General features: G+C 41.3%; 1 protein-coding gene across 6 annotated transcripts in view; it reads left to right on the plus strand.

The window, feature by feature from the left end:
- The window catches only part of TTLL5 (tubulin tyrosine ligase like 5), a 289,301-nt gene extending 268,940 nt beyond the window's left edge, over positions 1–20,361 (plus strand). For 4 of the 6 annotated variants that reach the window (XM_058739730.1, XM_058739734.1, XM_058739738.1 and 1 more), the window contains one exon: positions 18,378–19,027. Coding sequence is in view for 2 of the 6 variants with exons in the window: in XM_058739734.1 (XP_058595717.1) it covers positions 18,378–18,400 (23 nt within the window). In the remaining 4 variants the exon portion in view is untranslated. Of the gene's footprint in view, positions 1–18,377; positions 19,028–19,192 lie in introns of those variants that run through there. The other 2 variants (XR_009264632.1, XR_009264633.1) reach the window with 1 other exon arrangement.
- Positions 20,362–21,080: the final 719 nt, after the last annotated feature.

The following is a 21,080-nucleotide window of genomic DNA, read 5'->3' on the forward strand; positions in this document are numbered from 1 at the left end:
TAGTAGCATTGTCAGCTTGATTGTCTCATGTTTTTCTAACGATCAGAGTCTATGTGGCAAAGCTGTCCTTACTCCCAAGCACGGTCAGATTTCTTTTCACCAACAGCCCTCTTTTTGGCCTCTTAAATGATGCTAATATGAGGTTAAACTCTCCCTTTAACTTTCAGAACATTCAAAGAGCTATCACTTGTAATAATACCTCCAAATACTAAGCTTCAACAATTTGGCTCCTGCTTCATCGGAACTCCCCCTTGGGTGGCCCTTTGTTTTAAGAGAGGAAGAAGCTGTTTCCTGTTATCTCCTGGTTGCACGATAACAAGATGACAGACTGATTCTAGGTCTCTTTCAGTTTTCCTTACACAAAGCTGTGGAACCAGAGGGGGACAGTACAGGGATCTCACAAGGTGATCCTCATTAAAAAGATGCCTTCAGATTTGAATAATTCAATGGATTACCTTAAGAGTTGCCCTGAAGTAGATGTTTATGCTGGTATGGAACAGTTTCTGAGATATATTGTGAAATAAAAGATACCCAGAAAAACCCACTGGAGGTTACGTTCCCATTTGTGTAAAAAGGGCAGCAGGAAAATACATTTGTGTGTGCATGGACTCTGCTCAGAGAAGGGCACACACACCAGTAGTGAGTCTGGAGTAGAAGAGACTTTTAACTCCGTATCTCTTGTTATCATTTGATTTTTTTTTTAATTTGTGCATGGATTAGTTTTTTTTTATGTTTATTTTTGAGACTGAGCATGAGCGTGGGGAGCAGCAGAGGGGCAGTGAGGAGGGAGAGAGAGAATCCCAAGCAGGCACCATGCTGTCAGCACAGAGCATGAAGCGGAGCTCCCTTTCACGAACCCTGAGTCGTGACCTAAGCTGAACTCAAGAGTCAGGCACTTAACCAGCTGAGCCACCCAGGTACTCCTACGTTTCTTGTTTCTGTTTCTGTTTTTGTTTTTGTTTTGTAGTGAGGAAGCTATTTTAAAAATGCCTTTAGGAGTGCCTGGGTGGCTCAGTCGGTTGAGCGTCTGACTTGGGCTCAGGTAATGATCTCATGGCTCATGAGTTCGAGCCCCATGTCGGGCTCTGTGCTGACAGCTCAGAGCCTGGAGCCTGCTTTGGATTCTGACAGGTGTGATGTAATAGCTCATAGTTTTGATTCCCATGTCCCTCATGATAAGTGAGGTTGAGCATCTTTTCATGTGTCTGTTGGAGAACAGACTGTATGTCTGTATGTCTGTATGTCTCTTTGGAGAAATGTCTGTTCATGTCTTATACCCATTTTTAATTAGATTATTTAGGTTTTTTCATCTTGAGTTGTATAAATTCTTTATATATTTTGGATATTAACTCTTTATCAGATATATCATATGCAGACATCCTCTTCCTTCTCAGTAGGTTGTCTTTTTGTTTTGATTGTTTCCTTTGCTGTGCAGAGGCTTTTTATTTTTATGTAGTCCCAATAGTTTATTTTTGCCTTTGTTTCCCTTGCCTGAGGAGACACATCTAGAAAAATATTGCTACAGCCAATGTCAGAGAAATTACTATCTTTGCTCCCTTCTAGGATTTTAATGGTTTCAGGTCTACATTTAGGTCTTTAATCCATTTTGAGTTTCTTTTTGTATGTGGTGTAAAAAGTGGCCCAGTTTCATTCTTTTGCATGTGGCTGTCCAGTTTTCCCAGCACCATTGGTTGAAGAGATTAGCTTTTTTCCCCCATGGCATATTCTTGCCCGCTTTGTCATAAGTTCATTGATTCACCATATAATCCTGGGTTTATTTCTGGGCCCTCTATTCTCTTCTATTGATCTGTGTGTCTGTTTTGTGCCGATACCACACTGTTTGAGTGCTTCAGCTTTGTAGTATATCTTGAAATCTGGGATTGTGATGCTTCCAGTTTTGTTCTTCTTTTTCAGGATTGCCTTGGCTATCGGGGTCTTCTGTGGTTCCCTACAAATTTTAAGATTATTTCTCCTAGTTCTGCAAAAATGCTCTTGGTATTTTAATAGTGATTGTCTCAAGTATGTAGATTGCTTTGGGTAGTACAGACATTTTATCAATATTTGCTCTTCCAGCCCATGGGCGTGGAATGTCTTTCCATTTCTTTGTGTCGTCTTCAGTTTCTTTCATCGGCGTATTACAGTTTTCAGAGTACAGGTCTTTCACCTCTTTGGTTAGATTTATCCCTACGTATCTTCTTGATCTTGGTGCAATTACAAATGGGATGGTTTGCTTAATTTCTCATTCTGCTACTTCATCATTAGTGTATAGAAAATGCATGGATTACTGTGAATGTAACACAACTGGTTTTAAAGAGAAAGGCACTGAAGAGATGAAATTTAAGTTACCACAAAGAGCCTTTGAACTCCTGTGGTGTTCTCTCACGTGGTCGTCTGCATTGTCCGGTCCTCTCTTCCTGTCGTTGCAGTTTGAAGACTCATGAGAGCAAGAACTGCTCTCCATTGAGCACCTGCTCTGCCCCGAGTGCTGGGGTTTTTACGTGGAGCTTCCTCAGTTAATCATCCCAGCCATCACATGAGGAATGTCTCTTCTTGCCTCCTTTTTTAGCTGAGACTTTGTATATTCCTTCCATGGGTGCTGTTTAGAAGATCAAGAAGATCAGTTCCAAGATCGGTTTCCTGCCACATGCCTATCTAACGCCTTGCTTTACCAAAGACTGGAGTGACCCTTCTTCTGAGGGACACGTTAGTCAGTTCTGCCCTTGGGTTTTTCTCTTCTGTGTGTGTTTCTTTCCTCGGGGCTTGTTCTTTCATTCACACCCTCAGAACTTCAGCTTCCACCTGCACTCTGACGATTTTGACACGTGAGCCCCAGTCGGTGGCCCCCAGAAGCCACCACAGTAACAAATCCCAGCTCAGCCACCTAAGAGAAGGGGTGCGTCTGCTGACTTCTGTAGAGAACTAGGACGGACGGCTCCAGGACCTCCGGTGTGGTCAGGTCTTTCCTTTTCTCCATCCCTCTCTGCCTCATCTTTCTCCATCTCCTTACATGTCTCTTCACAACTTCATTAACCTCCCTCTTTCCTTCTTTCTTTTCTGTGGTTTCTTCCATGTGGCAGATCAGATGGAGGGGAGTAGTTTCATCAGCTCCAGCCTTATTCTTTCCAGCTCAATGACCGCAGAGTAAAGAGAGTGTTTCTACGTTAGTACGTAGAGGTCCCCAGGAAGGGCTGTGATTGGCTTGGCTTGGATGACAGGACCACCTCTTATGGCAGTTGCGGTGGCCCCGGGGGTGGGCCCCTAGGCCAGGTCTGGATCGCCTGCCAACTTTTGCGCTCAAGAGGGCGTGAGGCTCTCTTAATTATAGAGAACAAACTGATGGTTACCAGAAACGAGGTGGGTGAAATAGGTAAAGAGGATTTAGGAGCGTACTTGTCGTGATGCGCGCCGGATAATGCATGAAATTGTTGAATGACGATACTGTACGCCTGTAACTAATAGAACACTATATGCTAACTATACTGGAATTAAAAAAAAAAAAAAAAAAAGAAAAGAGGGTATTGCACTGACATTTATAGTCTGGCTGTAATAATTACCTGACTGGAATAGAACAGGCGGGGAGCAGTTTTCCAAAGGAGGTGAGAGGAGCCGAAACCACAGCAGGTGGGAAGGGATATTAGGCAGATAAAAATCGTAGATTTCCCCTACTTTCAACCCTTAGCTTCTTTGCAGCTGTGCAAATCAGGGGTAAATAAGACAATGTGTGCAGTAAATACTTCATATGATGCCTGCAGCAGAATAAGCGATAGAGCAGTATCTACTGTTATTGACTCTCTCTCTTTTAATTGTGGCAAACTACATTTAACACAGAATTTACCACTTTAACCATTTTTAAGTGTTACAGTTCAGTGGATTAAGCACATAGGCATTTTTGTGCAACCATCACCACCGTCCATCTCTAGAACTCTTCTCCAACGCGGAACTTTATTTTGCAAAACTAAGACTCTACTCATTAAACAATAACTCCCCATTCTCCTCTCTCCCATCTCCTGGCAGCCACTGTTCTCTTTTCTGTCCCGATGAATTTGACCATTCTAGGTACCACGTGGAAGTGGAATCGCACAGTATTTGTCTTTTTGTGACTGGCTTATCTCACTCAGCATAATGTCTTCGAGGTTCAGCCATGTTGTGGCACATCTGAATTTCCTTCCTGGAAGGCCGAATAATACTCTCTTGTACGTATGTACCACGTTTTATTAATCCCTCTGACAATGGATACTGGATTTGCCTCTACCTTCTGACTGTTGGGAATACCGCTGCTGTGAACATGGGTGTCCAACTATCTCTTCAAGTCTGCTTTCAGTTCTTCTGGGTGTATATCCAGAAGTAGAAGTGCTGAATTGTATAGTAATTCTATTTTTAATTTTGTGGAGAACTGCCATATTCTTTTCCATAGTAGTTGTACCATTTTCATTCCTAGCAACAGTACCCAAGAGTTCCATTTCTCCACATCCTCACTAATACTTCTTCTTTTCTTTTTTCTTTGCTTTGCTTCTCTCTCTCTCTCTCTCTCTCTCTCTCTCTCTTCATAGCAGCCATGCTAATGGGGAAGTGGATGCGAGTTCTTTAAAGTCAACCTTGCTGGGGCTCCTGGGTAGTTCAGTCAGTTGAGCAGCTGGCTCTAAGAAAAAAAGAAAATCTTGGTAACTGGGCTATTAGGAGTGCGGTTGATAGAATTAGAGTACCTAGTTTTGTGGGTGAGTAGGACGAGTAACACTGTTAGTATTTTAAAAGTCAAATTTGGAGGCACCTGGATGGCTCACTCAGTTGAGTGTCCGACTATTGATTTGGCTAAGGGCACGATCTCACGGTCTGTGGGATCGAGCATCTCATTGGGCTTTGCACTGACAGCAGGGAGTCTGCTTGGGATCCTCTCTGCCTCTCCTCTGCTTGTGCTCTTTCTCTCAAAATAAATTTAAAAACTTAAAAAACATGTTTTTTAAGTCAAATTTGACATGATGGCTGCACATTAAACCGAGAAAAGTCTTCTCAAAAGCTAGGGAGAAATGTGAGCCAGATGTAGAGTTTACCTATTAAAGCTGTGAGTGGATAAATTATCTCAGGGAAAGAATGTCGGGGAGCAAGGGGTTGGAAGCAAAGCCAAAGAAGAAAGAAGAGCCAGTGGAACCATCCAAGGAGGCAGCCTTAAGAGGCACCTGGATATTTCAGACTCTCAGAGACCCACAGAAGGGAGAGTCAAGAGGGCGGGAATGATTGATGAGCTCAGATGATATTTTTAAATTGCCCGTGATTAAGATTTTGTTAAATTGAACCGTTTTTGTGTGACTATGCCCTGTAGAGTCCTTTATAATTTTCAGAATGTTTGCATATAGTTTATCTTATGTGACCCTTAGCCAAAGCACACAGATTATTATCATTAGTATTATTCCCACATTACAAGAAAGAAACGAACTCAGGAAGACTGGCATTTTCCTAACGTCATTGCTCGATACCTCTCATTTCCCCAAGGTGATCTATTTTGGGGAAGCTGAAGGCAGATGATGCCAGGTCAGAGTGGGCACCAGAGTAGGTTCCCCTCAGACCAGTGCCCAGGCAGCTTGTCATCCTGAGTACAGGTGCCGTCACTCAGTACCTCCTGGAGACCGTGTCTACTCGCCCCTCTCAGTTTCCTGTTAAATACTAATGAGTTTGATTCTCTAGACTCCAGAGCAGTGGTTTGTGAACTGTGGGTCATGACCAAAGAGTTGGTCGTCAGATCAATCAGTGGGTCCCAGCCAGGCGTCCCAGAGCCAGTGGTGCATGTCTTCCCAACACTGCTTTCACCAACTTCATGTTGGTTACTTGAACTTGACTGTGGTGGAAATCAGCCAACACCACAAAGCTGGGGCCTCTGTTTTGCCACAGAGAACCAGTTGGTAAACATTTACTAGCATACCCCTGATCATAACCATCATGTCTTTCTCTTCCCTCCACCCCTCCTGCAACGGAACAGGATAGAATAGAAAGAAAAATACCAGGGTCCTCTATGATAAAAGTAAGAATTGTTTTGTGAGACTTCTGTTCAGGTCAGAAAGATATTTATGTGTATATTCATATATCATGTATTTTTTTACTAAAAATAAGTTTGAAAAGTCAGTTGTCTAGAGTCCCTTCCTTTATCTTCCTCAAGTAATTGAAAGTCCTCTGTTCTGTTGATCTTTAGGCAGAGAACCAGTGTCCAGCATCTTTTTTGAATTAATGCTGTGTCTACTGTAGGCGGAATGAGATGGAATTTGTATCAGGCTAGAAATTATTATTCTAGAATAGACAAAATGCCTCTGTGTTATCAATTCTTTTGAACTCAAAGCTATATAAAAATCTATTTTAGACCCCACCAAAGACTTTCTGCAGTGAGCATGTATTTGTCCTATGCTCAGAAAACAGTAATCATTATTTTTAAATCCCAAAGATTAGAAGGCCAATAAATAGAAAAAAAATCAGATTTAAGCAAATATGCTTGTGTTACTCTACCATTCTTCATTATTAGAACTTTCTATGAAGAAATTAAATCTTTTTAAGAAAGTAAATGCACTTTTTGTGAAATATATCACTTTCCTTTTAATGATTTAGTGATATGTTTTATAAATCCAGATTATATACATATATTTTTATATACACAAAATATATATATTTTTTGATATACACAAATATATATATATATTGATATACACATACATTTACATTGTATATAAACATCTTATATATAAAGTTATATGTGCGTGCACGCGCGCACACACACACACACACACACACACACACACACATCCCAGATATGCTTAAATGGATTATGCTTCAAAACTAGATAGATGTGGGGCGCCTGAGTGGCTCAGTTGGTTTGTTAAGTGTCTGATTTCGACCCAGGTCATGATCTCGTGGTTTGGGAGTTCGAGCCTGCATTGGGCTCGCTGCTTTCTGTGCGGAGCTTGCCTTTGGATCCTCTGTGTCCCTCCCTCTCTGCCCCAGCTCCCCTTGCGCACACTTTCTTTCTTAAACATTAAAAACACAAAACAAAAAAAAACTAGATGTACGTAGATCATGGAATTAAATCTCAAGAACTTTGATTTAGATCAGCCTTGCAATTTTGAAATTTTCATAAAAGGGAAGTTATTAAGTATTCTTATGCAAAAAAAAAGGCTGCAAACGTGTGAAATAGTGTGTCCTTGACTATCTAAATGGAGTTACAAAAAGAAACATTTTTCACTGAGTCACATTTGAAAGTCATTCTATCTTTCTTTCTATTCCACAATGTCACCTTACCATGCCCATTTTACTGCCTTTTTTGTAACAAGAAAATGAACCAGAATAAGGGGAACATGGTTTAAAGGTTCATAGGAGTTAAATATACGTTCAGAAATAAGTTATGGAACATTTTGGGAGGAAGAATTCAGCTTATTGTATATGTGACTTCAGTTCTCCAGTTACTTGCAAGTAGAAAGTAAATGTCCCCCAGATGGACACTTGACCCAGGGTGCATTTAACATCCAAGAGTGAAACTGAGTGCCCTGTTGCTCACTAGAAATGGAGAAGGTTCTGGGAGGGCATGAGCGCTCGGTGCTCCTGTGGTCAGCCAGTTCGCTCCCCTGTCCCCTGTGGCTGCTCTCCAGAGCTGCTCGGGACTGCCTTTTCTCTGAACAAAGCCCGTGCAGCTGTGCCCGGCGCCTCCGTGTCACCAGGCAGGGTTTCCCGAACTGGATCTGATGCTCTTGTGCCTGTGTTGTTCATTCCTACACGCTGGAGCCGTGCCCAGGAAGGTGAGGGGACAGCAGGTTGGCCCTCGCTCCCCAGCTGTCCCTTTCTCCTCATGTCACTCAGGATATAAATAAATGGATTCATTCACTCTCTCATCAAGCCAGAATGTTGCCAGAAGGTACTATCAGGGCCACTCTGATCAGTTGGAAAGGGCCTTAGGGGCAGATCTAAGAGGCACAATTTACAAAAGCCTTTGCATTTAGGTAATTTAAAAAAAAAAAAAAAAAGCTTTTAATTTTACTTCTCCTGTTCACTTGAGACCTTGGAGGGAGAAAAATAGCTCCAGTTATATGTTCATGTTGTTTGAGGTCTGGGCCTCCTTCAGTGGTGTGGAAGTCATGGTGCATTCTTTGTTTTTTCTCAACTAGAAAAGCCTTGAGTCCGATGATCTCATTGAAAATTTACTTCCCTTTCCTTAAGACAGCTGACGGGTAGTAGGAGCACTGATCTGGAGCGTGGATCGCTGCTTATCACACGAGGCTGTGGTATTTCAGAGGCCAAGTTTGTATTGTTAGTTGGAAGTCTTTTGCCGCCCATAGGGAGCACTGCTATCGATCATTTCCCACATCTGTCGATCCAGTATTTCCCAAGCAGCCTCCATGTAAATATGTACATGGCAAAATGCTGGGCGCTCAGGTCCTGTGAAGATTTGCAAGACGTGGTCTCTGCACTTCAAAGAGTGCATCGCAGGGAACGAACCACACATGCAAGACACAGACCCCCCCCCTCCCAACCCCACCCCTGCCCTCAAAAGTGGTGTAAGAAGCAATGATTTGGTGGTCTAGGAAAGTCTGTCCACCATTCCCCTCAGAGAACTTACTCGTCAAAGTGAGCATGAGCATGATCGGTGCCCTCAGCAGTTCTCCGTGCCTAGGTGCTTCTCATGCACTTCACCTTAGCAGGTGTGGATCACGGTGCTGAAAATAATTTTATTTGCTATTACAGTAGCTCGAGCCAGTTACTTAATATGATGCTAATGGGAGAACAGTAGCTGGAGGACAAATTGGGTTCGTTGGACTCAGTTGCCAAACCAGCACAATGTATTTTACAGGTGCTTCAAGATTTTTAAGGGTAGTTCTGCTAATATTTTATGTCTATGTTGCTTGTTGACTTTAAAACTAACCTAATAATATTGCTGTAACTTCATTTATTTGATAAATGCCAAGTGACTGTATAAATAGTGTGATCCACAGCCATTTCACATACACATACACAAAACAAAAAATTTCCAGGTCAGGATATCAAAGCCAAAAAGAAGACGGGCAGCTTCAGTGACTGGTTTTTCAGAATTCTACCATAAAAGAGCACGGCTGTGATCGTGGCCACAAAGGACGTGAGGGGGTGGGGGGGAGGGCAGTAACATGGTTGTCCTAGGTATTGTCCCTGCCCTTATCAGCCCAGAACCGAGTCAGCAGGCAGGAGTGGAGATCCCAGCAGCTCTGGACTAGAATCATGGCAGGTGTCAGGGAAAACAGGTGGAGAGTCTAATTGGAGACCCTTTACCTAAAGATGGAAGCCCAAAGGGCTGTATTCTCCATGTAAAGTTCAACCAGAAATAAACCCTCCCTTCCCACTTTACCTTTACCATCTCAGGCAATGGAAGAAAACTGCCTGTCTTGGACCTTGGTGCTGAGTGAGATGGAGTAGGGGACTCTTCTGTGAACATTTATAACCACAAACTGGCCCTCGTGTAAGCTTGGGCGTGAGTTGACATTCCCTAGGTACCCTGAAAAACTTGAAACTGAGAATTTAATCCAAGGTGGTCCTAAGCTAATAGTGGCCCCAGGCACCTAATATAATCAAATGCATAGTTTTTTCTGGAGGGATCATCCTTCAATTCAAATCTCAAATAAATTCTTTTTTTTTTATGTTTATTTTTGAGAGAGACAGAGGGTGAGTGGGAGAGGGGCAGAGAGAGAGGGAGACACAGAATCTGAAACAGGCTCCAGTCTCCGAGCTGTCAGCACAGAGCCCAACGTGGGTCTCAAACTCATAAGCTGTGAGATCACTACCTGAGCCGAAGTCAGACGCTCAACCAACTGAGCCACCCAAGCACCCCTCAAATAAATTCCGAAGGACTGTGATCACAGTTAAAAATCACAAAACAAATAAGGAAACATGGCACCATAAGCAAAAGTCAGCAAAAATAACAGATGAAACTATCAGACCTACAAAGACAAAGATACTGAAATTATCAGACATACAATAAAAAATAAATTTTCTCATGTGTTTAGAGAAATTAAAGGAAGGAGTAGAAAGTATGAGTAAAATCAAAAGATTAAACTTATAACTAAACAGATTTGAAAAAGAACTATGTAGACTTTCAGAATTACAAAGATATAAGTAATTAAAGTTTTCAAATCAATGGCTGGGCTTAACTGCAGGTTAGACCCAGCTGAAAAGATATTTAATGAACTCAAAGATACATTTATTTAAAGAAATTATGTGAACTGCAGGACAGAATGATGAAAAATCACGTGAGAAGGCCTGATAGATATCCAGATAATTGGAGTTCTAGAAAGAAAAAGAATGGGACCGGGACAATAGTTGAAGGGATAATGGCTAAAAATATACCAAAACTGGAGCCAAAATATCTCAGGTGGGAGATCATTAGACTGGTCCAATCCCAGGTTTTGGCAAAGAGGAGGTGTCCTCTTAGAGCCTGTAATAATTAAAAATATTCCAAAACTAATGAAAAGATACACCAGTTGCAGTGAATCACAACAAATCCACATCTCGACACACCATACTGAAACTTTGGAATGCTAAAGACAACGAAAAGATGTTCAAAGCACCTGGAGACAAAAGAAGGCTTTCCAGAGGAATGCCAGTTTGACTGACAGCATACTTCTCAACAGCAAGAGTGGAAGCCGAACTACAGCGTTATGTGGCCACTGATGAGAGAAAATAAGTGGCCAGTCAGAAAAAGAGTGTAAGCAAAAATATCTTTCAAAGATGTGGATGAAATGAAGACATTTTTCAACATTTAAAACCCAGAAGAATTCACAAAAGGAAAGCAAAGATTCTAAAGAATGGATATTTCATGAGCAAAGGAAAATTAAAGAAGAGAGAGAAATAGACAAATCAAGAAATAGACTCCACTATGGAGAATAAACTGATGGTTACCAGAGAGGAGGTGGACGGAGGGATGGGTGAGGTAGGTGATGGGGCTTAAATAATCCACTTATCATGATGAAAAAAAGGAATCAAAGAAAAGTGAGAGCAAGGGTATGGCCAAAAACTTGCTCAAAAAATCCAAAAGCATTAAAATGTCACAGACTGTGGTTAAGCAACCAAGAAAAGTGTCAAAGAAATACAGAATCCAATCCTTTAGCAAAGAAGTTAGTTGAACTCTGTGTGGATGGAGAATAATGTCCATTACAATCATGTATTTAAACTTGAATTGTGAGATGTTGGCTACTTGGGAGCTCCTGTAGAGGTACTGAGTATAGAAAGGACCCCGTGTATCCACCAGAGCGCTGCATGGGGACCAGAATCAGTTGCTTAAAGGCTAAAATAATCTTAGACTATCTGAGGTAGTAATTCTGTTTTTTAAGTGTACAAGGTAAAGATTTGAGTATCTGGTAAACTAAATAAATACTAATTTTATATAAATTCAGAATAATCTATGTTTATTGTGAAACGTCTGTTGTTTAGAGAAGCTAACATTTTAATCTTGAAACTTCCTTTTGAAATATGTCATTGATACTAAATTTGTGATGTTGAGTTAGAAAAGATAAAAACTGACTAAATGTATACACTATCGAATGCATAAAATAAATTATTTTATTTACTTTACATTTAAAAACAAATAAAATAAAGAATGGATATTTCAAACAGAGGAAGGTAATACCACATTGCATGGTACACAAAAATACACATTTCGAAGGTCTGAAATGCAAAGAGGAACTACAAGCAAAGAATGTTTACAAATATGGGCAGATATAATAATAAAATAATAATGTTCTTGGGAGGCTAAGAAGGAGGGGATGAAAATATTCAACACCAGTCTTGTTAATCAAGGCAGGCGGTATGATGAGAGTTAAAGTAGTCTAACTTGATCTTGTACAGTGAAAAGCTAAAGATAATGATTAATTTCAGCTTTACATAATCAGTATATACAAATGCAAAAATAGAGTAACAACTAAAAGAATAGAGATTATAAAACTTCAAGGAGGAAAAGAAAACAAAGAAGAGTAGGGACAAATAGGAAGCACAACTTAAGACAGTAGAAATAACAAAGTATTTGTAACTACAAAAGTGTGAGTGCACTAATGTCCCAGTGCAAGTGGAAGATTGATTCATTCAACAGTATTTACTGAGTATCTACTATATGCTAAACACTACTAGGCATATAGCACAGAGCGGTGAACAAAACAGCCCCAAATCCTTAATTGGAGAGAGAGACAACAAGCCAAGTAAGTAACCCAAATAGTACATTAGACAGTGGTGAGGGTTCTAGAGTGAAACAAAACAAAACAAAACAAAACAAAACAAAACATGAAAGATAGAGAATGGGGAAAGTGACTATTCTAAATCGATCAGTCAGGAAGAGTAGCATTTGAATAAAGCCCTGAAGGAGGTGAGGGAGGGAATGAGCCGGTGGAGATGTAGGGAAGGGAATTCCTGGCTGAGGGAACAGCATGAGCATGTGCCTTGAAGAGGGATCACGGCTGCCGTGTTGGGGAAGTACAGGCAGGCCAGTGGGCCACGGTGTAGGGTGCGAGGAGAGTGGGTGTAGATGAGACTGGAGAGATGAAGAGGGCCGGACCACAAAGGACCCAGCGGGCCAACGGAAGGACTTGCACCTTCCTTCTGAGTGAAGTGGGAGTTGGGGTTCTGGGAAGAGTCATGCATGAGCTGATTTGGGATTTAACAGCATCTCTGTGGCTACTGCACCAGGCAGGGGCAAGGTAGTAGCAGTAGAGGGGTCCAGGAAATGGTCAACCAGAGATGGATATATTGTTGGCCTAGATTTTCAAAACTGCACTTTTAGGCTGCTTGAAAGAGACCTGTCTAAAACATAAGTATATAAAAAAAGAATCAAAGAAAAAGTTTGGCAAAAGATATGCCAGGGGATATAGCTATATTTATCATAAAAATAGATTTTAAGACCAAAAAAAAAAAAAAAACATATCAAGAAATAAAGACGGTCACTACATTATGGCTAAAAGTTCTAAAGAGTCACCAGAAAGTATTTAACCTTTTTTTGTTGATTTAGTTTCACTAGCTTATCTACTGATTTTTTTAATTAAATAAAATGCATATTTGTAAAGACTATATTGGACAAAAAAATTAACAGAACCACAGAGAGAAATAGACAAACCCACATTCATATTGGAATGATTTAATATAACTCAATAATTGGTAGATCAAGCAGTCTGAAAATCAGTTATATTTTAGGAAATTTGAACCACACAGTTGAGAGGCTTGATCTAGCAGATATGGCTTTGAATCACATTTCGAAGGCCATCTTTCCTGGTCACAACGCAGGAACAAAAAGATAACTGGAAAATCCTCACATGTTGGATTAAATTAAGAATTAACTCACCAAAAAAAAAAAAATCATAATATAATTAGAAAATACCGTTCACCAAAACCCTGAGGAATGTAGCTAAGCAATATTCAAGGAAAACTTATATTTATAGTAGGGAGAGGGTAGAGGCTCAAAGTTAATGTACTAAGAACCTGGCCTAAGAATTTCACAACAAAATAAGTCCAAAGAAAGTAAAAAGTAAAGACAAATACATAATAATAAAGATAAAGGAAGAAAATAATGAAATAGAAAATGAGCACCATTGAGAGGAATGAATGGGGACATTATTATTTATGCCTCAGAGGTTAAACAGATGGACAACATTATGAATAACTTCGTACTGATACCTTTTTAAAACTTTGGTGAGATGGATACACATTTAGTATTTAACTTAGAAGAATTTGCTCAAAAAGAAATATGAAGCCCTAATATTCTTTAATTATTAGGAAATTTAACCAAGAACAAAAATGATTCCACAAATACAACAGCCGGTTTTTATGGTTTTACTGGACATCCAAGGATCAGATATACCAACCTTCTACAAACTATTCCAGAATAGAGGAAAACAGGGAACACTTCCCAGCTCTTACTATCTTAATAGCAAAACCTAACCAGGACAGCCCTCCCACAAAAATTCTAAAATCACAACATCTTCTTAATTGTGGCTATAAATGTGAAAAAATTACGAATAAAACATTAGCAAACTGAGTCCAGCAATGTTAAAAAAAAAAAAAAATCATGATCAAGTTAGGTTTATTCCAGAGATTCAAGGATTATTTGATGTCTAAAAATTGACTAATGTAGTTACTACAGTAACAGATTAAAGGGAAAAGAATCATATGCTCCTCTCAACGGATACAGAATAAGCAGTTGATAAAATTCAGCATACTCATCGCTTTAAAAAAAAATTCCCAGTTCACTAAGAATAGAAGGGAGCCTAATTATAAAGTATCTCTACAAATAGACAGCAATAGCCATCATACTATTCTTTGGAAAACTTTTTAAAGATTCCCTTTAAGATGAGAAGCAAGACAAGGGAAGCCCATCCCTTCTCCTGAGTGTTGTACTGGAAGTCCTAGTAAGTAGAGTAAAATAAGGAAAAGAAATGACACGGGAATCAGAAAGGAAGATGCAAATCTGTCCATATTCTCAGATAATATATTTGTCTCATCAGATACCCAAAAAGAGTATTCAAATAAATTATTGCCTTTATAAGAGAATTTAATGATCTTTCTGTACATCAGCAATAGAGTGTGTGATTATAGGAAAAGATACCCTCTGTATCAAAAGTATAATCACGAAGACGTATAATGTACCTAGGGAAAAATCTTAACAAAAAATATGACACCTATTATTTTAAAAATTATAAAAACATAGTGAAAATCACTTTAAAAACCAAAATAATGGAGAGATGTACATGTTCCAAGATTAAAAGTCAGTTTGGTAAAGATGTCGGTTCAACCCAAAATTGATCGAGAGATTTAAGAGGGTATTAGTTAGTTGTTGTTTTTTTAATTTGACAAGCTGATTTTAAAATTTACATGGAGGGGCGCCTGGGTGGCTCAGTCGGTTAAGCATCTGACTTCAGCTCAGGTCATGATCTCATGGTCCATGGGTTCGAGCCCCACGTCGGGCTCTGTGCTGACAGCTCAGAGCCTGGAGCCTGCTTCAGATTCTGTGTCTCCCTCTCTCTCTGACCCTCCCCCGTTCATGCTCTGTCTTTCTCTGTCTCAAAAATAAATAAAACATTAAAAAAAATTTTTAAAATAAAAAATAAAATAAAATTTACATGGAAGGGAAAAGGGCCAAGAATAACCCTTGTACTACTAAAGAATGAGAGTGAGGGGCATCTGGGTGGCTCATTCAGTTGAGCATCTGACTCTTGAAACATATCTCACAGTTTGCGGTATCAGGCCCACATCAGACTCTGCACTGACATCGTGGAGTCTGCTTGGAATTCTCTCTCTCCCTCTCTCTCTGCCCCTCCCCCAGCTGGTGCACGCATTTCTCTCTAAATACATACGTACATACATACATACATACATACATACATACATGCATACATACATACATACACGTTAAAAAAAAAAAAAGAGGGGCGCCTGGGTGGCGCAGTCGGTTAAGCGTCCGACTTCAGCCAGGTCACGATCTCGCGGTCCGTGAGTTTGAGCCCCGCGTCGGGCTCTGGGCTGATGGCTCGGAGCCTGGAGCCTGTTTCCGATTCTGTGTCTCCCTCTCTCTCTGCCCCTCCCCCGTTCATGCTCTGTCTCTCTCTGTCCCAAAAATAAATAAAAAATGTTAAAAAAAAAAAAAAAAAAAAAAAAAAAAAAAAAAAAAAAAAAAAAAAAAAAAAAAAAGAATGAGAGTGAGAGATAGAGGCCATGTGTCACTTGTCTTACTAGACACCAAGAATTATTACCAAACTAAAGTAATTAAGAGAGCATGGGGTAGGGGCACCTGGCTGGCTCAGTCGGTGGAACGTGTGACTCTTGATCTAGGGGCCAAGAGTTCAAGACCCACGTTGGCAGAGATTACATTAAAAAAAATGTTTTTAATAAAAAAAGAGAGCATGGTGTTGGCACAGAATAGAGAAAACCTAAAACTGGTCTCCTATGTGAAAACAGTTTATAACAGAGAGGTGTTGCCATTAAAGAAGGTAAGGATGGACTTTTCCATCAATAATAACTAGAATAGTTATTGTGTGGGGAAAATGAAATTAGATCTGTGCTTCACACTGTAGATAATTTTAGGTTTGATTAAAGACTTAAAAATGACAGGCAAAAAAAAAAAAAAGTGTCCCATCTTATATAAAGCATCATAGGAGGATACCATTATGACCATGGGGTAAGGAAAAGATTTCTTACATTAGCCCCAAAAAGTGCAGACTGTGAAGATGGAGATTGATAAATTTGACTTTGTTCAAATTGAGAACTTGTAAGACACCATAAAGACATTGTAGGTTTTTTGTTTTATTTTGTATTTCTTTTTTTTTTTAAGCCCTTAATATCATTAGAGATACATTGTGAAGTTTTTATAGGTGAAATGATGTGTTACCTTGGGTTTGCTTTGAAGTACTCCAGGGGGAGGAAACTGGGGGAGGGAGAGAGAAAAAGAATGGTAGAATGTTGATAATTATCAAAGTGAGATGCTGGGAACATGGAACATGGAGGTGTCTTACACTATGCTATTTTGTGTGTATATCTAACATTTTTTTATTTAACAAAAAAATTTTTTTAAACAAACTATCCATCTTGGGATGCCTGGGTGGCTCAGTCGGTTAAGCGTTCAACTTCGGCTCAGGTCATGATCTCACATCTCATGAGTTCAAGCCCCGCATCGAGCTCTGCTGACAGTGCAGAGCCTGCTTGGGATTCTTTCTCTCCTTCTCTCTCTGCCCCTCCCCCACTCACTCTCTCGCTTTCTCTCAAAATAAATAAATAAACTAAAAAAAGAAAAAGGAATAGAGTACTGCTACATGCTACAGCATGATGATCCTTGAAAACATCACGCTAACTGAAAGGAGCCAAGACACAAAAGACCACATATTGTGTGATTCCACTCATATGAAATGTCACGAATCGGCAGATCTATAGAGACTGGAAAGATGAGTGGTTGCCTGGGGCTGGAGGATGAGATGTGTGAGAGTGATGGCTAAGAGGCATGGGGTTTCACCTTCTTTCAATGAAAATGTTCTGGAAGTGATTGTGGTGGGAGATGCACAACTCTGAATATACTAAAGCCACCGGATTATACACATTAAATGGGTGAATTGTGTGGTATGTGGCTTATAGCTCATTGAAGCTGTTTTTTTTTTTTAATCAATAAACAGTAAACTCAGTAAGAAAATAAGCAAAAGCCATGTCCAGACATTTCACAGAAGAAAAAACATGTATACGCCATAGATACTTGAAAAGAGGCTCAACTTCATTCCTTTTTTTTTTGTTTGTTAAGCTTATTTATTTTGAGAGAAAGAGAACGCGCATCGGGGAGGGTCTCATCTCACAAGTCTGGAGAGATCTTGACCTGAGCAGAAACCAACAGAGGCTTAACCTGACTGAGCCACCCAGGCGTCCCTCAACCTCATTCCTAATTGGGGAAAATGCTAATTACAACCACAGTAGGACACTTGACTGGCAAATATTTTAAACTCAGGCAACACCCCTTCTCCACCGGTAGGTGAGGCAGAGAAGCAGGAGAAGCCCATCCAGTGCTGTGGGGGTAGGGGGTGAACTGGCGCAACCGCTCTGGAATGTAATACGGCTTCGTTTTTTAGAGAGTTGAAGAGGCAAGTGTCGATGACCCAGCGGTTACGCTCCTAAGTATATAACTAAAGAAATTCTCCCAGCTGTGTGCTGAGATCACATGTAATAATAGTTATAGCAGCACTGGGAAATTGAAAACCACATAAAACGAAACGACGTATATTTAGGGATATGAGTATATGTGGTGAATAAACCTGTTTTTAAAAAACAAACAGGGGAAGGATAAACACAAAATTGAGGATGGTGGAAATGGGCAGGCAATGGGAGGGCCTCACAGGGGACTCGGGGTAATGGTAATGTCTTTGTCTTAAACCAGGTGACGGGATGTAGGTGCATATATGGGGGATAGGGACAGGGGTACAAGGCAGAGTGTATTCTGACAACCTGCTGTTCGGCAGAGTTTTAGACACGCTCAGAGGTGTGCATAGAGCAGTGTTTCCACGCAGTTCGATACTGAATGCTAATTGTGCTGGCCCTACACTTCTCGCAAGGATTCACATATTTCAGCATCTTCTGTTTAAGAAGCAAAAGGGATAAAATGTTCTTACGGGGTGGGGGGGGGCTGGGGGGGGGGGAGAAGGGGGAAGAAACTAAGCAGCACACAAAAAAAGCAGCAGCAGAACTGGAGTGTGTTAGAAAGGTTTCCAACAACAGTGGTTAAAATGACAGGTCTTCAGGTTCAAGGTGAACTTCATTTATTTGGCCACAACTTCCTTAGTCTTCCGTAATGCTGACTAAACCAGACGTTATTGTAAGGAAGTGAAACCCCATGTCCTCATTTAGGTCACTTAGCGGTTGGTTCTTTGTTTCAGATCCTGCTCACACTAAACGATGAGCCACAACCGCACTGAGGAAGAACCTATTTGCTGTCCCGCTACTGCCATGGGTGTGTCGGAGGCGCTACAAGGGGTCCGTGGTATTTTTTTTTTTTTTTTTTTTTTTGCTGCCTCAGTCCCCAGAGCCTTCAAGCGGTGGTGGCAGTAGATCGTTGCCATTCAGCCACTCCAGACTTTTACTGAGACAACAGGAAAACACATCGGCTGGGTTTTGATTGAACTTGGCAGTGGGGACGTTCCACTGATACGTTATGTACCCCATCAGAGCACACATGTATCTTTTACCCCTTTACCTCCTCCCCCAACCTGCTTAGGTCTTCTCTGTCCCTCTCCTGCTACCACACAGAGATGATATAAAAGAGGCTCTTTGGCTATTTGCATTTTGCTTCCTCTTCTTTTCCAGATTGCAGTATTAAGCTTTACTTCCTACAAGCCTAAAACCCCAACAACAGTATCTACCAAAGTTGTTCTTCCCTTTTCTGAGGGTTTGGGGGAAGGGGGAAGCATACATCACAAGTTTCCCAGAGAGCGGAGAAAAGTCGGTGTGCTGCTGACCACATGAGCCATGGTAAGGGCACCCTTTGGAATTACTGATTTCTAAAATTAATAAAGTAATTCTATTTTTATTTTCTTTTTTTCCATTTACTAATTTCCCCCAACAATCAGTACTCACACACAAGCCTGAAATGGGGCCAACTTGGTGTTTTATGCCCTTGCTGGGCAAGTTTTGAAACTCTGTTTTAGAAATGCGAACTCGGAAAGAGAGGTTTTATTCTTCCATTTGGTTTCAGCAGATGGCGGGCCCAGGCCGCTCCCCGCGGGCAGCTCCTGTACCTGGGAAGCTCGTATGTGCAAATGTGTCCGTTGTCAGCCCACAGCAGACAGGTCCTCTAGTGGCCAGTGGATCTGCACCCGTAAACAGTTCGTCAGAAGGAGGCCACACAGCCCCTGATGGCTTTCCACTTGACCTCTGCTCCCTTGCCCCCTCACCTTTCCCCGGCCCTCTCTCTGGCTTCTGCTGAAGAAGAGGTTGAAAGGTGGGCTACAGAGCCCACCGAAGGACTGACTTAGCTGCCCTGGGGAGTACTGGGCGAGGATCCAGAGTCTGGGGTTTCTACAACAGGGTGCTGTAGACTCAGCATGGAAACCCCAAAGGAAGAATGACACCCAACAAGGAAGAGAGAAAAGGGACTTTATTGACTTCTTAGCAAACGAAAACAGGTTTGAGCACATTGAAGCGTCTTGTTTGCGTGTGAGGGATGAAGACCGTCACTTTGCGGGAGAAGAGAGAACGTATTCATGGGATTTCTGGTTAGTAGCTTGAGGTCCATCTTAACCGTTTGCTAATTTGGTTGTGAATTGGTTAACGGGAGACAAATCGGAGTTCCTTCATGATTCCCTAAGTGATGTGTAGAACCAGGAAATGAGATGTTTGGGGAGACTCAGCATATGGATCTTGTGGGAGAGGATAAGAGGGTATGAGCCCAGTTTAAAAACCAAAAAAACAAAAAGCCTTTGAGACCTACTAGACCGCTTGGAATTGCCCTAGGTAACCGTCAGAATTGAGTCCTCAACCTGATTTCTTACTGCACTCACCACTTGCTTATCTGGTGGGAGACCGGACTCCAGATCTCTCCTTCATTTAACCAAGTACTTTTCACATCATCTGTCCTGTACCGGACTTCTCGTGGCAAGTCCAAGTCTTGGTAATAAACAAAACAGATCATACGATCCGCACCCCCACCTCCAACAACCGTGTCATTTCCAGTGTCCCTACCTCCCCTCCCCCAAAACAAGCGTGTATTTTTTTTAAGACAGACAGACAATGGTTCAAGTTTCTGCAGTGCCTATAAGTGGCATGTGGAATGCAGAGACTGGACTTCAGACCCCCGTCCATATTTGTATCTGCTGGTAAAGATAAGAATAGAGCTCTAATATAAAAAGAACATTTGGAATCACAGTGTGTTCTGTTTTCTTTGGGATACTTCAAGAAACATATCTCATTGCCTCGGTTCATTAGGATGAGCCACAGGCCAACATTTTTGTGATGTCCTATGAGGTTGGATAAGAAGGAAGGTTTATTCCGGGGTCAGAAAGAGTACTCCTTTCTTCCTTAAGCCTTAAGTAAGGACCAATGATGTCAGGTATAAGCTGCTCAAAATGGAGCTTTTAGGCAGCCTGGACCTTCCCCCAGGCCTAAAGACACCTCCAGAGCTGCAGCCTGAAGTTGCACATTTTTAGTAAACCCTTGGGTGCTTCTCCTGCCCACTGAAACTTGAGAACAGCTGCCACGAGTGAGTAGACTCTGAAGCTTGGGATAGCAATGGCCCATGGCCACAGGGCTGGCCCCTCTCTAGGCCCACTGGCTTCCCTGGGTAGGATGGACCACAATCCCAGGAGCCATGAATTTAGGGCAGGGACACAGCCCCCAAAGTACAACGGGACCAAGACCGCAGGGGACAAAGCCTTAGAGAAGCTCTTAGGACTGGTTGAGCATGGACAAAGCGAGAAAGAAAGACTTAGTGACCAAAGTCAGGAGTTCAATCCGGGAGAACTCCAGAAGGAGCAAGATACATCTCCATACACACACACATACCACACAGACCCTTTGACCTGCAAATGTTAGCTTCAGATAGACTTTTTCACCAATGGCACGGTGATTTCAATAGCGGAACATGT

This window comes from Neofelis nebulosa, chromosome 7, assembly GCF_028018385.1.
Source record: "Neofelis nebulosa isolate mNeoNeb1 chromosome 7, mNeoNeb1.pri, whole genome shotgun sequence".
Taxonomy (NCBI): domain Eukaryota; kingdom Metazoa; phylum Chordata; class Mammalia; order Carnivora; family Felidae; genus Neofelis; species Neofelis nebulosa.